This window comes from Callithrix jacchus, chromosome 15 (genome assembly GCF_049354715.1).
Source record: "Callithrix jacchus isolate 240 chromosome 15, calJac240_pri, whole genome shotgun sequence".
Lineage (NCBI taxonomy): Eukaryota > Metazoa > Chordata > Mammalia > Primates > Cebidae > Callithrix > Callithrix jacchus.
Window position 1 is genome coordinate 28,975,220 of NC_133516.1, and position 16,359 is coordinate 28,991,578.

A 16,359-nucleotide genomic window follows, 5' to 3' on the forward strand; every position below is an offset into this window, starting at 1 on the left:
CTCAAAATAAAGGGATGGAGGAAGATTTACCAAGCTAATGGAAAGCAAAAAAAAGCAGGAGTTGCAATTCTCATCTCTGATAAAATAGACTTTAAAGCAACAAAGATCAAAAGAGACAAAGAAGGCCATTACATAATGGTAAAAGGATCAATACAACAAGAAGAGCTAACAATCCTAAACATATATGGACCCAATGCAGGAGCACCCAGATACATAAGGCAAAGTTCTTAATGACTTACAAAAGGACTTAGACTCCCACACAATAATAGTGGGAGACTTTAACACTCCACTGTCAATACTAGACAGATCAACCAGACAGAAAATCAACAAGGATATCCAGGGCTTGAACTCAGACCTGGAGCAAGCAAACCTGATAGACATTTACAGAACTCTCCACCCCAAATCCACAGAATACACATTCTTCTCAGCACCACATCACACCTACTCTAAAATTGACCACATAATTGGAAGTAAAGCACTGCTCAACAAATGCAAAACAACTGAAATCATAACAAACAGCCTCTCAGACCATAGTGCAATCAAGTTAGAACTCAGAATACAGAAACCGACCCAGAACCGCACAGCTTCATGGAAACTGAACAACTGGCTCTTGAATGTTGACTGGGTAAACAACGAAATGAAGGCAGAAATAAAGAAGTTATTCGAAACCAATGAGAACGAAGACACAATGTGCCAGAACCTCTGGGACACATTTAAAGCAGTCTCTAGAGGAAAGTATATAGCAATAAGTGCCCATATGAGGAGAATGGAGAGATCCAAAATTGACACCCTATCGTCAAAATTGAAAGAGCTAGAGGAGCAAGATCAACAAAACTCAAAACCCAGCAGAAGACAAGAAATAACTAAGATCAGAGCTGAGCTGAAGGAGATTGAGACACGAAAAACCCTTCAAAAAATCAATAAATCCAAGAGCTGGTTTTTTGAAAAGATCAACAAAATAGACAGACCACTAGCCAGATTGATTAAAAAGAAAAGAGAGAACAACCAAATAGATGCAATAAAAAATGATAAAGGGGAAATCACCACAGATTCCACAGAAATTCAAACCATCATCAGAGAATATTACAAACAACTCTATGCGCATAAACTAGTAAACCTGGAAGAAATCGATAAATTCCTGGACTCCTGTGTCCTCCCAAGCCTAAACCAGGAGGAAGCCAAAACTATGAATAGACCAATAACAAGGTCTGAAGTTGAGGCAGCAATTAAGAGCCTACCACACAAAAAAAGCCCAGGTCCAGACGGGTTCACAGCCGAATTCTACCAGACACACAAGGAGGAGCTGGTACCATTCCTTCTAAAACTATTTCAAACAATCCAAAAAGAGGGAATCCTTCCCAAATCATTTTATGAGACCAACATCATCCTGATACCAAAACCCAGCAGAGACCCAACGAGAAAAGAAAACTTCAGGCCAATATCCATGATGAACATAGATGCAAAAATCTTCAATAAAATATTGGCAAGCCGATTGCAACAGCAAATCAAAAAACTTATTCATCATGATCAAGTAGGATTCATCCCAGGGATGCAAGGCTGGTTCAACATACGCAAGTCTATCAACGTAATTCACCACATAAACAGAACCAAAAACAAAAACCACATGATTATCTCAATTGACGCAGAGAAGGCATTTGACAAAATTCAACAGCCCTTTATGCTAAAAACCCTCAATAAACTCGGTATCGATGGAACGTATCTCAAAGTAATAAAAGCTATTTATGACAAACCAACAGCCAATATCATACTGAATGGGCAAAAACTGGAAGCATTCCCTTTAATATCTGGCACTAGACAAGGATGCCCTCTCTCACCACTCCTATTCAATATAGTACTGGAAGTTCTAGCCAGAGCAATCAGGCAAGAAAAAGAAATAAAGGGTATTCAAATAGGAAAGGTGGAAGCCAAATTGTCTCTATTTGCAGACGACATGATAGTATACCTAGAAGACCCCATTGCCTCAGCCCAAAAACTCCTGAAACTGATAAGCAACTTCAGCAAAGTCTCAGGATATAAAATCAATGTGCAAAAATCACAAGCATTCGTCTACACCAACAACAGACTTAAAGAAAGCCAAATCAAGAGCGAACTGCCATTCGCAATTGCTACAAAAAGAATAAAATACCTTGGAATACAACTCACAAGGAACGTAAGAGACCTCTTCAAGGAGAACTACAAATCACTGCTCAACGAAATCAGAGAGGACACAAACAGATGGAGAAACATTCCATGTTCATGGTTAGGAAGAATTAATATCGTGAAAATGGCTATACTGCCCAAAGTAATTTACAGAATCAACGCTATCCCCATCAAGCTACCATTGACTTTCTTCACAGAACTGGAAAAAACCACCATGAACTTCATATGGAACCAAAAGAGAGCCCGCATAGCCAAGTCAATTCTAAGCAAAAAGAACACAGCGGGGGGCATCACACTACCGGATTTCAAACTATACTACAAGGCTACAGTAATCAAAACAGCATGGTACTGGTACCAAAACAGAGATATAGACCAATGGAACAAAACAGAGGCACCGGAGGCAACACAACATACATACAACTATACAATCTTTGATAAACCTGACAAAAACAAGCAATGGGGCAAGGATTCCATGTTTAACAAATGGTGTTGGGAAAACTGGCTAGCCATCTGCAGAAAGCAGAAACTGGACCCCTTCCTGACACCTTACACTAAAATTAACTCCAGATGGATTAAAGACTTAAACATAAGACCTGGCACCATAAAAACCCTAGAAGGAAATCTAGGCAAAACTATCCAGGACATAGGAGTAGGCAAGGACTTTATGAACAAAACACCAAAAGCATTGGCAACAAAAGCCAAAATAGACAAATGGGACCTAATGAAACTCCACAGCTTCTGCACGGCAAAAGAAACAGTCACTAGAGTGGATCGGCAACCAACAGAATGGGAAAAAATTTTCGCCGTCTACCCATCTGACAAAGGGCTGATATCCAGAATTTACAAAGAACTCAAACAGATTTACAGGAAAAAAACAAACAAGCCCATTCAAAAGTGGGCAAAGGATATGAACAGACACTTTACGAAAGAAGACATATATGAGGCCAACAATCATATGAAAAAATGCTCATCGTCACTGGTCATCAGAGAGATGCAAATCAAAACCACATTGAGATACCATCTCACGCCAGTTAGAATGGCGATCATTAAAAAATCTGGAGACAACAGATGCTGGAGAGGATGTGGAGAAAAAGGAACACTTCTACACTGTTGGTGGGACTGTAAATTAGTTCAACCATTGTGGAAGACAGTGTGGCGATTCCTCAAGGCCTTAGAAATAGAAATTCCATTTGACCCAGCAATCCCATTACTGGGTATATATCCAAAAGACTATAAATCGTTCTACTATAAGGACACATGTACATGAATGTTCATTGCAGCACTGTTTACAATAGCAAAGACCTGGAATCAACCCAAATGCCCATCGATAATAGACTGGATTGGAAAAATGTGGCACATATACACCATGGAATATTATGCAGCAATCAGAAATGATGAGTTTGTGTCGTTTGTAGGGACATGGATGAATCTGGAGAACATCATCCTCAGCAAACTGACACAAGAACAGAAAATGAAACACCGCATATTCTCACTCATAGGTGGGTGATGAAAAATGAGAACACATGGACACAGAAAGGGGAGTACTAAACACTGGGTTCTATTGGGGGGAAAAGGGGAGGGCCAGTGGGAGGGGGAGGTGGGGAGGGATAGCCTGGGGAGAAATGCCAAATGTGGGTGAAGGGGAGAAGAAAAGCAAAGCACACTGCCATGTGTGTACCTACGCAACTGTCTTGCATGCTCTGCTCATGTACCCCAAAACCTATAATCCAATAAAAAATTAAAAAAAAAATAGTATAGTTTGAAGCTGGGTAACATGATGCCTTCAGATTTGTTCTTTTTGCTATCTTGCTTTGGCTATGTGGGCTCTATATTGGTTCCATGTGAAATTTAGGAACTTTTTTCTAGTTCTGTGAAGAATAACAGTGGTATTGAGATGGGAATTGCATTGAATTTGTAGATTGCTTTTGGCAGTATGGTCATTTTCACAATATTGATTCTACCCATCCATGAGCATGAGATGTGTTTCCATTGTTTGTGTCATCTATGATTTCTTTCAGCAGTGTTTTGTAGTTTTCCCTGTAGAGGTCTTTCAGTATTTTGACCGTTTTTTGTGAGTCACTGTTATGCATTAACAATGGTGCTGAAGCAAGAATATTTAAAGCTGATTTGTCTATAGCTGATGCTTTTAATTTCACTGGATTGTGCTGACTATGACCTAGAGCTTATATGTTGTGTTACATTTATTATTACAGCTAGCTTTTTCAGGGAAATCAGGATGACTTCAGTCTTGGCTATGTGGCTACGGGTGGTTGGCCTTGGGGAGTTTGGGCTATAATCCCAAAAGACACAATCCTGAATTCCATTATCCCAAATGTTGAAATCCGAAAAGACCAGAATCCCTAAAAATTTAAATCCCAAAACCACAATCCCAAAAGATTAAAATCCTGAAAATATAACTCTGAAAACAGTAATTTAAAAGACATTTATTTATATTCCTAAAGGGGAATTTATTTTGAAAACTCATAAAAAAAACCACTTCACAACAGGGAATAATGTCATATATATTTTTGCAAGTGTAAACAGGTATACTAACAACAGTCACACGGGTATAACAGTTATAAGCAGGTGACTTATATTCATAAATAAATAGGTCAAAAATCACAATGTATAAATGCATATAACTATAGTCGGTAATTTTGTGCACCCAGTTTTATAAACTGTGGTCATGTGAAATACTGTGACGGACATGCTAAGTCTCTGGATGAGATCAACCAAGAACCACAATGAGTCACCACCACATTTGCCAGAAACAAGATCTTGAGAAATTGTATCTTTCACAAGCACAGAAGTACAGAAAGGATATATTTATTTATCAAGGAGGTTTTGACATTTGTATATACACACACAATGCTTACACAAAAAGTTGTAGTGGTAATGCACCTTCAGGAGCCAAATTTGCACAAAAAAATCCATAAAACATATTAGAACTCTCTAAATGTCTTTACACAGTTTATACCTCCACTACAAAAAGTGATGCAGAGATTAAATGCATAGCATAGTGAATTGGCACTAGGGGTGAAAGGGCAGAAGTGATTCATAATTGAGTAACTTGGCAAGGGAGATTTCTTACATTTTTTTTCCCTGTGTTTTCACTTCTATATTCTTCAAAATACTTGCTGCACTTGTTTGCAGAGTCGTTGTGGTCTACACATTGCATAAGTATATGCTGTCCATTTAAAAGTATGCTTATTGCTCAGCTGTTGCAATTAAGGGATTGGTGTTTTTGTGGCACCAATAATAATTCACTTTAAAATTTTTATTTCACCATTAAGTAACCTCACACAGTTAGCTTATTACAGGCTTTTTTTTTTTTTCTGGGAAAAATTTCCCCAGTCTCTTCCACTGAGAGTAAAGGAGGAGTACTGGAATATTGTGATGCTCATTAGACACTTAAGATGAAATTTTGAGTAGGAGTTTGGATCAGGGCTTAAGACATCGGTTTGAGAATCCTTAACTTGTATTAGTATTGAAAACCATAAAGGCATATCATTCCAGGAAGAAGAAATGATACTCAGCTTCCTCAATACCAAATTTATATAAGTCTAGGTTCTCCAGAGACAGAACCAATAGGATATGTATATAGATACATGAGATGGGGTTTATTAGGATAATTGGCTCACGATTATGGTGGCTCAGAAGTCCCACAACAGATCATCTGCAAGCTGGAGATCCTGGAATACTGGTATTGTGGCTCAGTCTCAGACTGAAGGCCTCAGAAACAGAGAAGCTGGTGTTGTAACTCTCAGTCCTACGCTGAAAGCCACTGAGTGGGAGAAGGGGGTGGTTGTATAGTTCAAAGGTCCAGGTCTAGATGTTTAATCTCAATTCAGATTTGCAACATTCACTAAATTTAAAATTGGTGAATGTAAATCTATGCTTTTTGACATGAAAAGGTATGTATTACTTATTACAGAATAAAATAGAAACTGCCTTGAAATATATGTATCGAGGCAACCTCCATTTTTACTGTGTACATATATTTTAATATGCTATATTATGTATACAGTTTAGCATTTCAAGAGTCAGTGTTGCTAGATTAGACCATAGAGATTTGTTAGGGAGAAAAGAATGTAGAGGAGGGGGCTCCTTTGACCCCAGGGAATGTGAGAAGAGACACAGTGGTTATGAAAGAAAGCAGTCACACCTGTGGCTCCCTCCCTGCCCCATCAGAACTCGAGGGCATGGAGGGCTCTCTGCTAAGTTAGTGACCCCCAAGGAATGTCTCCATGCAGGGCACTTCCTTATTAGATGGGTTGGCTAGTGTGGTTAAGTTGGTGGTCAAGTAGAAAAAAAAGATCTAGTTTGTACTCTTGAGAGTTCCTCAGTTTGTTCATGGAACAGGCAGGGAGTCAAGGAGCAGCAGCCTTGGCTCGGTGCCTACCAGTGCAGGAGAAGGTACATAGCCTGGGCCAGGGCCCTGGTGGGATGTAGTGGTAACAGAGAGGTCTCTCCATTCCAGCCCAAGGAAGACTTAACAGTGAATACCTCATGAGTCCACTAGCTACAAACCACCACAGCAGATTCCAGAAAATGGCTCAGGGTTGGGACCAGGTCATCCCCGTTCAGCAGACACCAGCCATATAAATCAAGGACCAACAACAAACAGGGACACCCCCTTCCCACTCTGCCCCATGCCTCAAGTTGTACTGGCCCTTCCTCCAGATCTCTGCCACCATCTTAGAAAGGACCACTGAGAAAAGAAACTGAAATTATAAGCTGACAGCATAAAAAGGATGAGTAAAACCTAAAATCATTGTTCAAATGAATGAATCAAGAGGAGTTTAAGCCACTTTGGACTAAAATGTGTGAATCCTTTTCCCTGCTGCCCAGCAGATGAGAAGCTGGTAACAGACCAACATAGTTTGGAGACTAAAGAGTCCTTGCAGATTTCACTGCTGAGTTGTACTGTCAGTAGTTTTAGTTGACCTCACTTTTGTAAATCTTGCACATATGCATGCACAGCTGTTCAAAGAAATGTTAACAGTGGTAAAGCTGCATGAGGAGACTGGGGCGGTTTCCACTTTTGTTTTTGTGCTCTTCTTTTTTGCTGTTCTTATTTACTATCACCCTATCATTTTCCAAACTGCAAAAGGTCATTTTGAAAGCCTAATTCAAACCTCTTGACTATTTTGTATATAAACATTCATCTTGATTGACACTGGGTAGACAGATGAAAACCGTATCAGGTTTTTAATTTTTTTATTTTCTAGACTGGGTCTCATTCTGTTACTCAGGCTGGAGTACAGTGGCGCAATCACAGCTCACTGCAGCTTCGACCTCCTGGGCTCAAACGATTCTCCCACCTCAGCCTCCCAAGTAGTTGGGACCACAGGCATGTGCCACCATGCCTGGCTAATTTTTCTTTTTTCTTTTTGTAGAGACAGGGTCTCACTATATTGTTGAGGCTGGTCTTGAATTCCTGAGCTCAAGCAAGCCTCCCACCTTGACCTCCCGAAGTACTGGGATTACAGGCATGAGCCAAGGTGCCCTGCCCAGATGAGATTTTCTCTCTCTGACCCCACGCAGCTGGTAATCAAGGCCTGGGCTGCTGACGCTGGGGAACCTGCATGCTTTCTTGAGCTTTGAACTTTAGTGCTAAAAGCTCATAGGCAGCCCTGAAGCCCAAACAAAAAGGTTCTGTGATTTATCATCCCAATCATGTTGATTTTACAGAAATAACATGAGTTAAAGAGGCAAATTGAGCAAAACTTAAGAGATTTTTAAAAAGTTTGTCTTGTTTTTAAATCACTCTTGGAGAAAAGGAAAATAAATAGAAATAACTAACAGTGAGTACAGGCTACCATACCTTTGTCCTCCGGAATAAACAGCCTGTTGCTTTCTTGCTTTAGATGCTGAAGTTTAGAAGGACACTCTCCGTGACTCTACATGTGTAACTGACAAAATGTGTATTTTTTTTCTCAGCTGCTATGGATTGGATTTGCTATTAGGAATAAGAATGCTGATAGTAACACACGCAAACCATTTGTTCCTCAAGTCCATTTTCCTCCTCAAAAGCCTGGAATGTGTCATTGATCAGTGGGAGATGGACCTGAACAGACCCATGAAAAGAAAGCAACAAGTTCCACCCAAGGGACCCTAATTTCACTTGAAATGGCTTCTGATAGTCTTTCTTTCATTCCTGCTTCCTACCAGTTTTACAGCTTTTTCCAGTTTCAAATGTGAACTCACATACACTCTCTCGTTTATCCTCATGGCAACCCCAGTGACCCAATGGTCCTCACTTTGGAGATAAGTAAAGGAGGCTCTGCATTAAGGACTTGTGCAAGGCATCCAGCTGAGGGGTGCTAGCACTGGCTCCATTTCCATCTCTACTCTCACTGACTTTGACCACACAGAACCCCAATGTGTGGGGCCTCAGTATTCCATCGATCATTTTATTAAGAAGAAAAACAATTCATGGTATTAGCCCCAGTTATTAAGCACTTCTCAGATTTACTTTGAGAAATGCCCATCAGCCTGTATATTCACATCTTCACCCTTGTCCTTCCCTCCTTGAAAGGAGAAAGTCAGTTGAATGCCCTCCAAGGAACCAGTGTGTGGCTTAACCATCTTTCCATGACTCCCACCTTATCTGCTTCCTATTTTTCTCCTTCTCCACTTAAGTCCGTAATCTCAAGAAAAGCAGGCACTGGCCTCAGGGCCCCTGGCATAAGAAATATTGAGTCTAATAAGAAATACCATTAATTGACCCCCTCCTGCTCACCCCTTTGTAATGGAGAAGTTCCTAGGGTACAAGACCAGCCTAACTCAGCATCACAAGGAGCTGGAAAAGGAAAGTAACCTAAATGAATGCTGCTTATAATTGTAATAGTTCATTACTGTGATTGTCCATGTGCAACAGATAAAAGATGTATTTTTGTCATAGCCGCTGTGGAATGGATTATGCCATTAGGAATAAGGATGCTGTTAATAGCACACAATCCAGTTGTTCCTCAAGTCCATAGCAAAATTTTCAAAAGTTAAATTTAAAAATTGCTACATTTCAATCTAGTGACAGGAGAAATGGACATAGAGACTGAAGATCCAGCCCAAATTTTATATTTACTTGTTATAGGATTTTGGACACATCTCTACATTTCTTTAATACTCAATTTCCCCATTAACTATAATGAAGGGTAGACCATTATGGGGCCCCAGAGAAGCACAGTTACTAGTAATTGTAATAATCATTGTTATTATTTTTATATATATTTTGCTTTTAAGTGGATAAGGATTTTGAAAGTCATATATAAACTGTAAACTGTAAAATGCAAAATGCCATGAGACAGTAGTAATAATAATTATTATTATTATTGTTATCTTTATCCAGCCTGTGTTTTCCTGTTTTGCATTTCTTCCTTCAAATGCTTTCAGAAATCAGTATCGCCATTCTTCACCACTATCCCACATTTCTTTTCCCATCCTGGGTCATGCTGCCTTTGAAAGCTTCAGAAACTCTTTCTTCCTGAACCCCCCTCCTGGCACCTCTGATATGCTTTTTGAAATTCATGTTAAAGAATCCCCAGGCTGCTATCACATGTAGCGTCTTCGTTGAGTACATGCATAAATCAACCGCTGTGTTTTACAAAGGGTGATGATGCTTAATTGTGGGATTGTATTTTTCTTCTTTGATCACAGGGAGAAGCGAAATGGCGACCTCACTAGATACGGTTGAGACCTTTGGTACCACGCCCTTCTATTATGAATCGGGTGAGCTCTGCACAAAAGGCGATATCAGAGCACTGATTGCCAAGTTCCTGCCCCCGCTGTACTCCCTGGTGTTCATTGTGGGCCTCTTGGGCAATGTGTTGGTGGTGGTGATCCTCATAAAATACAGGAGGCTCCGAATTATGACCAATATCTACCTGCTCAACCTGGCCATTTCTGACCTGCTCTTCCTCTTCACCCTTCCATTCTGGATCCACTATATCATGTGGAGTGACTGGGTTTTTGGCCATGGCATGTGTAAGGCCATCTCGGGGTTTTATTTCACAGGCTTGTACAGCGAGATCTTTTTCATCATCCTGTTGACAATCGACAGGTACCTGGCCATTGTCCACGCCGTGTTTGCCCTTCGAGCCCGCACTGTCACTTTTGGTGTCATCACCAGCATTGTCACCTGGGGCTTGGCAGTGCTAGCAGCTCTTCCTGAATTTATCTTCCAAAAGACCGAAAACGTTCTCCAAGGGTCTTATTGCAACCCTGTGTACCCCGAGGATGGAGCACAAAGCTGGAAGCATTTCTATGCTCTGAGAGTAAACATCTTGGTTCTCGCTCTGCCTCTGCTCGTTATGGCCATCTGCTACACAGGAATTGTCAAAACACTGCTGAGGTGCCCCAGTAAAAAAAAGTACAAGGCCATCCGACTCATTTTAGTCATCATGGTGGTGTTTTTCATTTTCTGGACACCCTACAACCTGGCTCTCCTTCTCTATACCTTTCAAGTCAACTTGTTTGGATATGACTGTAAGCAGAGCAAGGATCTGGACCTGGCCCTACTGGTGACGCAGGTGATCGCCTACTCCCACTGCTGCGTGAACCCGGTGATCTACGCCTTCGTTGGAGAGAGGTTCCGCAAGTACCTGTGCCACTTCTTCCACAGGCACGTGCTCGTCTACGTGAGCAAATACATCCCATTCCTTCCTAGTGAGAAGCTGGAGAGAACCAGCTCTGTCTCTCCATCCACAGCAGAGCCGGAGCTCTCTATTGTGTTTTAGGTCAGATGCGGAAAACTACCTAAAGAGGACGGACCGAGCAGACGAAGCAAACGCATTAAGCCTTCCACGCTCACCACTTGAACACTCCTTCGAACTTCCTACACACGGCAGTAGCAGTAGATGCATGCACCCCAAGCAGTGTACTCATCAACCCTAAAAAGCAGAGTTTTGCTTCTCAAAGAGTTACATACATTTTAGCGCACCTGAACGTTAGACAGTTACTATATGCCTCTACAAAAAGGCAAAACTTTTATATCGTATACCTTAACTTCAGCCAGCTATTGATCTAAACAAAACATTTTCACACAATACGACCAGCTAATGATTTTATTTTCTAATGTGCCTAGTTCTTTCCCTGCTTGATGAAAGGCTTGTTTCTTTCAGTATGAATAAGTAATCTTAAGCAACATAAAAGCATGCTATTCCTGTTCTAAATATTCTTAATAAGTTGTTGATTTCCTGTTCACACTGAATGACAGCATTTCCCATGGGTGACTCACAGAGCCCTGAGAGGTGTGCACCATCCTCTGAATGCCCATCTTACATTGCAGAGGAGGCCAGGGGCCTCCTGTACATGTGAAGTAGCCCAGGTGCGGGGCAGGAAAACGTTGGGCTTGCAGAGACTCTCTGCACCTCTAGCTCAGTGGCTCTCAAACTTGGTGTCAGAAGCACCTGGAAGGTGTATGACAACGTGGATGGCTGGGGACCACCCCAGAGTTTATGATTTAGCAGATCTGGAATGAGACCCGAGAATGTGCCTAGCATCACTAGCAAGTTTTCAGGTGATGCTGATGATGCTGGTCCTGGAACCACACTTTTAAAACAACTGCTCTGTCTAAAACGTCTGGACATTCCAGAATTAAATCCTTGAAATTGCAGATTTTGGCGTCAGAAGGAAATGTAAAATACCCTTGGGATCTAGGCACTGCCAAGAACAATCACCACCCAGGACAGCATAGGTATGATGTCAGTTCATCATAAACCAGTTGGTTTAGTGGGACTTTCTAGTAGTCCATCATTTTTATTCAGTTGAGCTTTTCTTGGGAGCTTGGGCCTACCATGGCCCTAGAAGCTGTAGTAAATACAAAGGTGAATAAGACTTTGTGTGAGCTGCATCCTAAGCTGGAAAACATACAACTTACGATGTAAAAGTATATAAAAAAAAATAGCAAAAAAAAAAAAAAAAAACGAGTAGGAACAGCCCAGTTCTCCATTCCCTTTGTCTTTCCCTAGTTATGGCTCCTAGGGGAAGTAAGTTCTAAGCTGCTGATTAATTTATGCCTCTCAGTAGAGCTCATATATGACTGTGCACTGTGAGCCCTGCCAGCTGTCCATCCAATAGCTGTCTGTTAGGTGATCGGGACAGCGTGCACAAACACTGCTTCAGGTTAAGTGAAAGATGCAAAAATGTGTAAGACAAGCACAATCCCTGCCCCTATGAAACCCTCAGTCTAGTAAGAGGCTAAGATGGAAACAAACTCCAGTGCCAGGAGGCAGACACTCAATGCTATGCCTGGGCCAGGAAGGGAAAAACTACTTCTTGCTGGAACCTGAGGGGAGGAAGATTTCATGGAGGAGGTAGCTTTTCAGCAGTTATCTGAAAGAAAGGCAGGATTTAAAAAGGGAGAGGATTCAGGAGAAGGCACCTTTAAGCCAAGGGAATGCTCCACCCAAAGGGGAGAGGGGAGGGCCTGCACATTTGTGGACAGGAGGTAGCATGGACAGTTTGAGGTGGGCCATGAATTTCACACGAGGGGAGCTATGGAAGGGTTTAAAGCAGGGCAGAAAAATGATGCAGGAAGGTACATCTGGTGAGGCATAGAGCACAGAGTGGAGGCTCCAGAACCATGCAGGAGGGAAGTTGGGAGTGAGTGAACGTTTGGATGCAAGGAGAGATCAGCAGCCGGCAAGAAAGGTCCCAGGAGCACTCAGAAGTGGATCAAGAGGCAGCATGAAGGATGAGTTAAAGCACTAGGAGGGACACATGGCTGCGTGTAAAAATCAAAGTGTGTCGTATACTTAAAACACACGCACACACACATATACTCATGTTTTCTCTTCACTTAGGTGCATAGACCATCTCTCTGAGGATACAAAAGAAACCAGTACCGGTGGCTCTCCTTAGGAAGGGATATGGGTGGCTGGAGCAGGAAAAGCAACATGACTTTTTGTGCCTTCTGGGTTTTCAATTATGGGGACCTATTACTATTTCAAAAAACAAATACAACCTTAGAATGATATAAAAAATAAAAGGCAAGGCTGCTATGCAGATGTTCAGAAGTAGGCATCTGTCCTACCAGCCGTAAGGACATCAGAAGCTTCCTGCCGTGAATTAGCCCTGTGACCTGGAACAAATTATTTGGTCTCTTTCAGCCCCATTTCCTCATTCATATAATTAAAAAATAGATTCAATCACCTCTAAGGCCCCTTTGTGGCCCAGGTAGACTCTAATCTTGCTAAAATGTTAGGAGCTGGAGACTTTGAGCTTCCAAATCAATGATAAAAAGGAGGAGAGGAGCGGTGGACAAGCCCATGGCATCACCTCCATTGGTTGTGAGGCCACGTGTGGTTCCCGCTGTTCACTAAGGGGTACTCATTTCAGTTGCTCATTCCGTCATACCATTCAGCAAACATTGACTGAGTGCCCACCACATTCTTAGCTAAGTCCTGAGGAAACAAACGAGGGCACACTCACAGGTGTCCAATTCAGCCTGGCAGTGAGCTCCCTGGGGATGTCTAATTCAGTCCCAACTTGGACACTGCCTGCAGGGAGCTCACTGCCAGACTGAATGGACACTGCTCTTGTCCTCCACTGCAGAGCTCAGGACCCTGCCCGCAGGGAGCTCACTGCCAGACTGAATGGACACTGCTCTTGTCCCCCACTGCAGAGCTCATGGACACTGCCCGCAGGGAGCTCACTGCCAGACTGAATGGACACTGCTCTTGTCCTCCACTGCAGAGCTCATGGACACTGCCCGCAGGGAGCTCACTGTCAGACTGAATGGACACTGCTCTTGTCCTCCACTGCAGAGCTCAGGACCTGCCCACAGGGAGCTCACTGCCAGACTGAATGGACACTGCTCTTGTCCTCCACTGCAGAGCTCAGGACCCTGCCCGCAGGGAGCTCACTGTCAGACTGAATGGACACTGCTCTTGTCCTCCACTGCAGAGCTCAGGACCTGCCCGCAGGGAGCTCACTGTCAGACTGAATGGACACTGCTCTTGTCCTCCACTGCAGAGCTCAGGACCTGCCCGCAGGGAGCTCACTGCCAGACTGAATGGACACTGCTCTTGTCCTCCACTGCAGAGCTCAGGACCTGCCCGCAGGGAGCTCACTGCCAGACTGAATGGACACTGCTCTTGTCCTCCACTGCAGAGCTCAGGACCATACCTTATAAAGGAATTACCAATGCTTAAATTCAACCCAGATGAGAGTTCTGCATAAAGACCAGAAAACATGTTTTACTTCCCAATCCAATGCTTGGAGAAAGGGAGTGCATACTCTTGGCCATCATTCCACCCGTGCTCACCCTCTGGTGAGTGGCCTGGCCTTTCGTCAGTGTCATGCACATCTGAGAGTTCTGAATGTTCACATCGACACATGATGTGAACTCTGGCATACTCTAAGCCATGTAACACGAATCTCAAGTTGGCTAGGATGCCTTGAAGTACTTCTCTTTCTTGTGGTTCAGACAAAATGTAAATAAAACAGTCATTTAAAAACTGAGCTATACAGTACCTGAAAGATACTTCTGCAGAGAGTAGGATGGAGACACTGAAGAAAGATGCACAGAGAAGGTGTCATTCTGCTTAGATGGGGTTCCTCCAGGCACAGACCCTGAGCAAGGATTTGAGAGCAAAAAGTGTATTTGCAAAGTGCAGGAAACTCCAGTAGGGAAGTGGGGAAGTAAAATGGGGGGGGGAGGGGAAGATGTGAACAAGGGTACATTATCAAGCCACTTTTCACAGGGGGTGACTAGAGTTAAAGCCACTAGTGAACACACTTCTCCTGATTTGAGGGGTGAGGGAGCTGGGGCATTCATAATCCACTCCAGTCAGTCATTGGCCGACACTGCTCCTGGGAGTGTTAATCCCTAGTACTTCCAGCTGGCCTTGCTAGGGCAGGAGTTCTTCCCAGCTTTGGAGAATGTTCCTGGGGCAACAAGATGTAGATGCTGGGTGTTGGAAGACAGCTGGGCATGCTTGGATAAGGCTTGAGAAATAAAGCATTTGCTGTATATTTGAACTAGTGTTCAAACAGTTTTTTCATGAAGCAGAGGGTGGGAGTAAGAATAGCATCCAGGCAGATGGTTCAGTTTGTTAGAAGGCACAGTGGCACAAAAGCGACCCACAGACACTTGCTGTGGTGACGCCTAGTGTGACACTGGGCAATGACAGATGCTCTCGAATGTGCCTCTGTGTTTTCTTCCCTGGCTTCTTTGCTCCTCCTTCTTTCGTTCAGCATCATAATCTGCTATTTCAAAAGATGATCCCTTTCCAGCTTGAGTTCCTGAGATGTTCTTCAGATTCTAGAGCTAAAATCCTAAAGGCTTCACATCTCCTGAACAAAGCAGTTTCTGGTCCTTTGTAGCTTATGGACTGTAAAGAACTTTACTGAGGTTTTCGTCTGCTTCTGCCCAGGTAAATCCCCAGTGTAGTCAAGGCCCCCATTCCTCTTTTTCTAGTCTCTGACCTAATCCAGGGCTCAGACAAGGACCTGCAGGACAAACTTGGCCCACTGCCTGTTTTGTAAATAAGAGTATCATTGGAACACAGCCAGGCTCTTTTTTTTATGCATTGTCTGTGGCTGCTTTTGCACTACTATGAGAGTTGAATAGTTGCCACAGAGACTGTATAGCCCACAAATCTTAAAATATTTACTTTCTTGTCCTTTACAGAAGAAGTTTCCTGACCCTGATAATCTACAGGACTTGGGTCTCTGTAGGCACAGCCATGAGGAGAGAGACTTGGTTGTCAAGGGAAGAACTTGGGGTGGGAGGCATTCAAGCCACTTAAGTCCCCAGGTTAGTTCTTGAGCCTGGATGCAGTACAAAGTAAGCAAAACTGGATTGAATTGTATAGTAGTCAGATGCTGCTCACTAATGCAAAACACTGACAGTATGCACCAAGGTATCACAATGAAAGTTTTTATTGGGGCAGTAGGACCCCTTAGATCCTGTATCCCCAAGTAGACTATAAGGAATTTCCAAATGAATTATAAAACCAGATTTTACAAGTCTTGAGACCCCTCACTTATAAGGGGGACAAAGGGATTGGATGGATGGATGAAATTAAGGAGGTATTTGAAAATTCTTTGTAGAGGACTACTGGTATTCAGGAGTGCCTGCTTCTCACCTTAAGCCTGGTGGGAGTGATGCCAGCGGCACCATCTGAGAGCTCAGTAGGAGTCACCAGGGTTAAAGAAGCACCATCCGTCAGCATCTGACTCACACCTAGGAAA

At 42.8% G+C, this 16,359-nt stretch overlaps 2 protein-coding genes across 2 annotated transcripts in view; one reads left to right on the forward strand and one right to left on the reverse strand.

Moving 5' to 3' along the window:
• The window catches only part of CCR1 (C-C motif chemokine receptor 1), a 173,024-nt gene that overhangs the window by 51,571 nt on the left and 105,094 nt on the right, over nucleotides 1-16,359 (reverse strand). The window lies entirely within an intron of this gene.
• CCR3 (C-C motif chemokine receptor 3) lies at nucleotides 9,823-11,901 on the forward strand. The gene has a single exon (XM_017964858.5). The coding sequence runs from the start codon at nucleotides 9,831-9,833 to the stop codon at nucleotides 10,896-10,898; it is 1,068 nt and encodes a 355-aa protein (XP_017820347.4). The 5' UTR covers nucleotides 9,823-9,830; the 3' UTR covers nucleotides 10,899-11,901.

Bases quoted from the DNA above. Each gene is read 5' to 3' on its own strand.
- CCR3 (XM_017964858.5), top strand. From the start codon at position 9,831: ATGGCGACCTCACTAGATACGGTTGAGACCTTTGGTACCACGCCCTTC.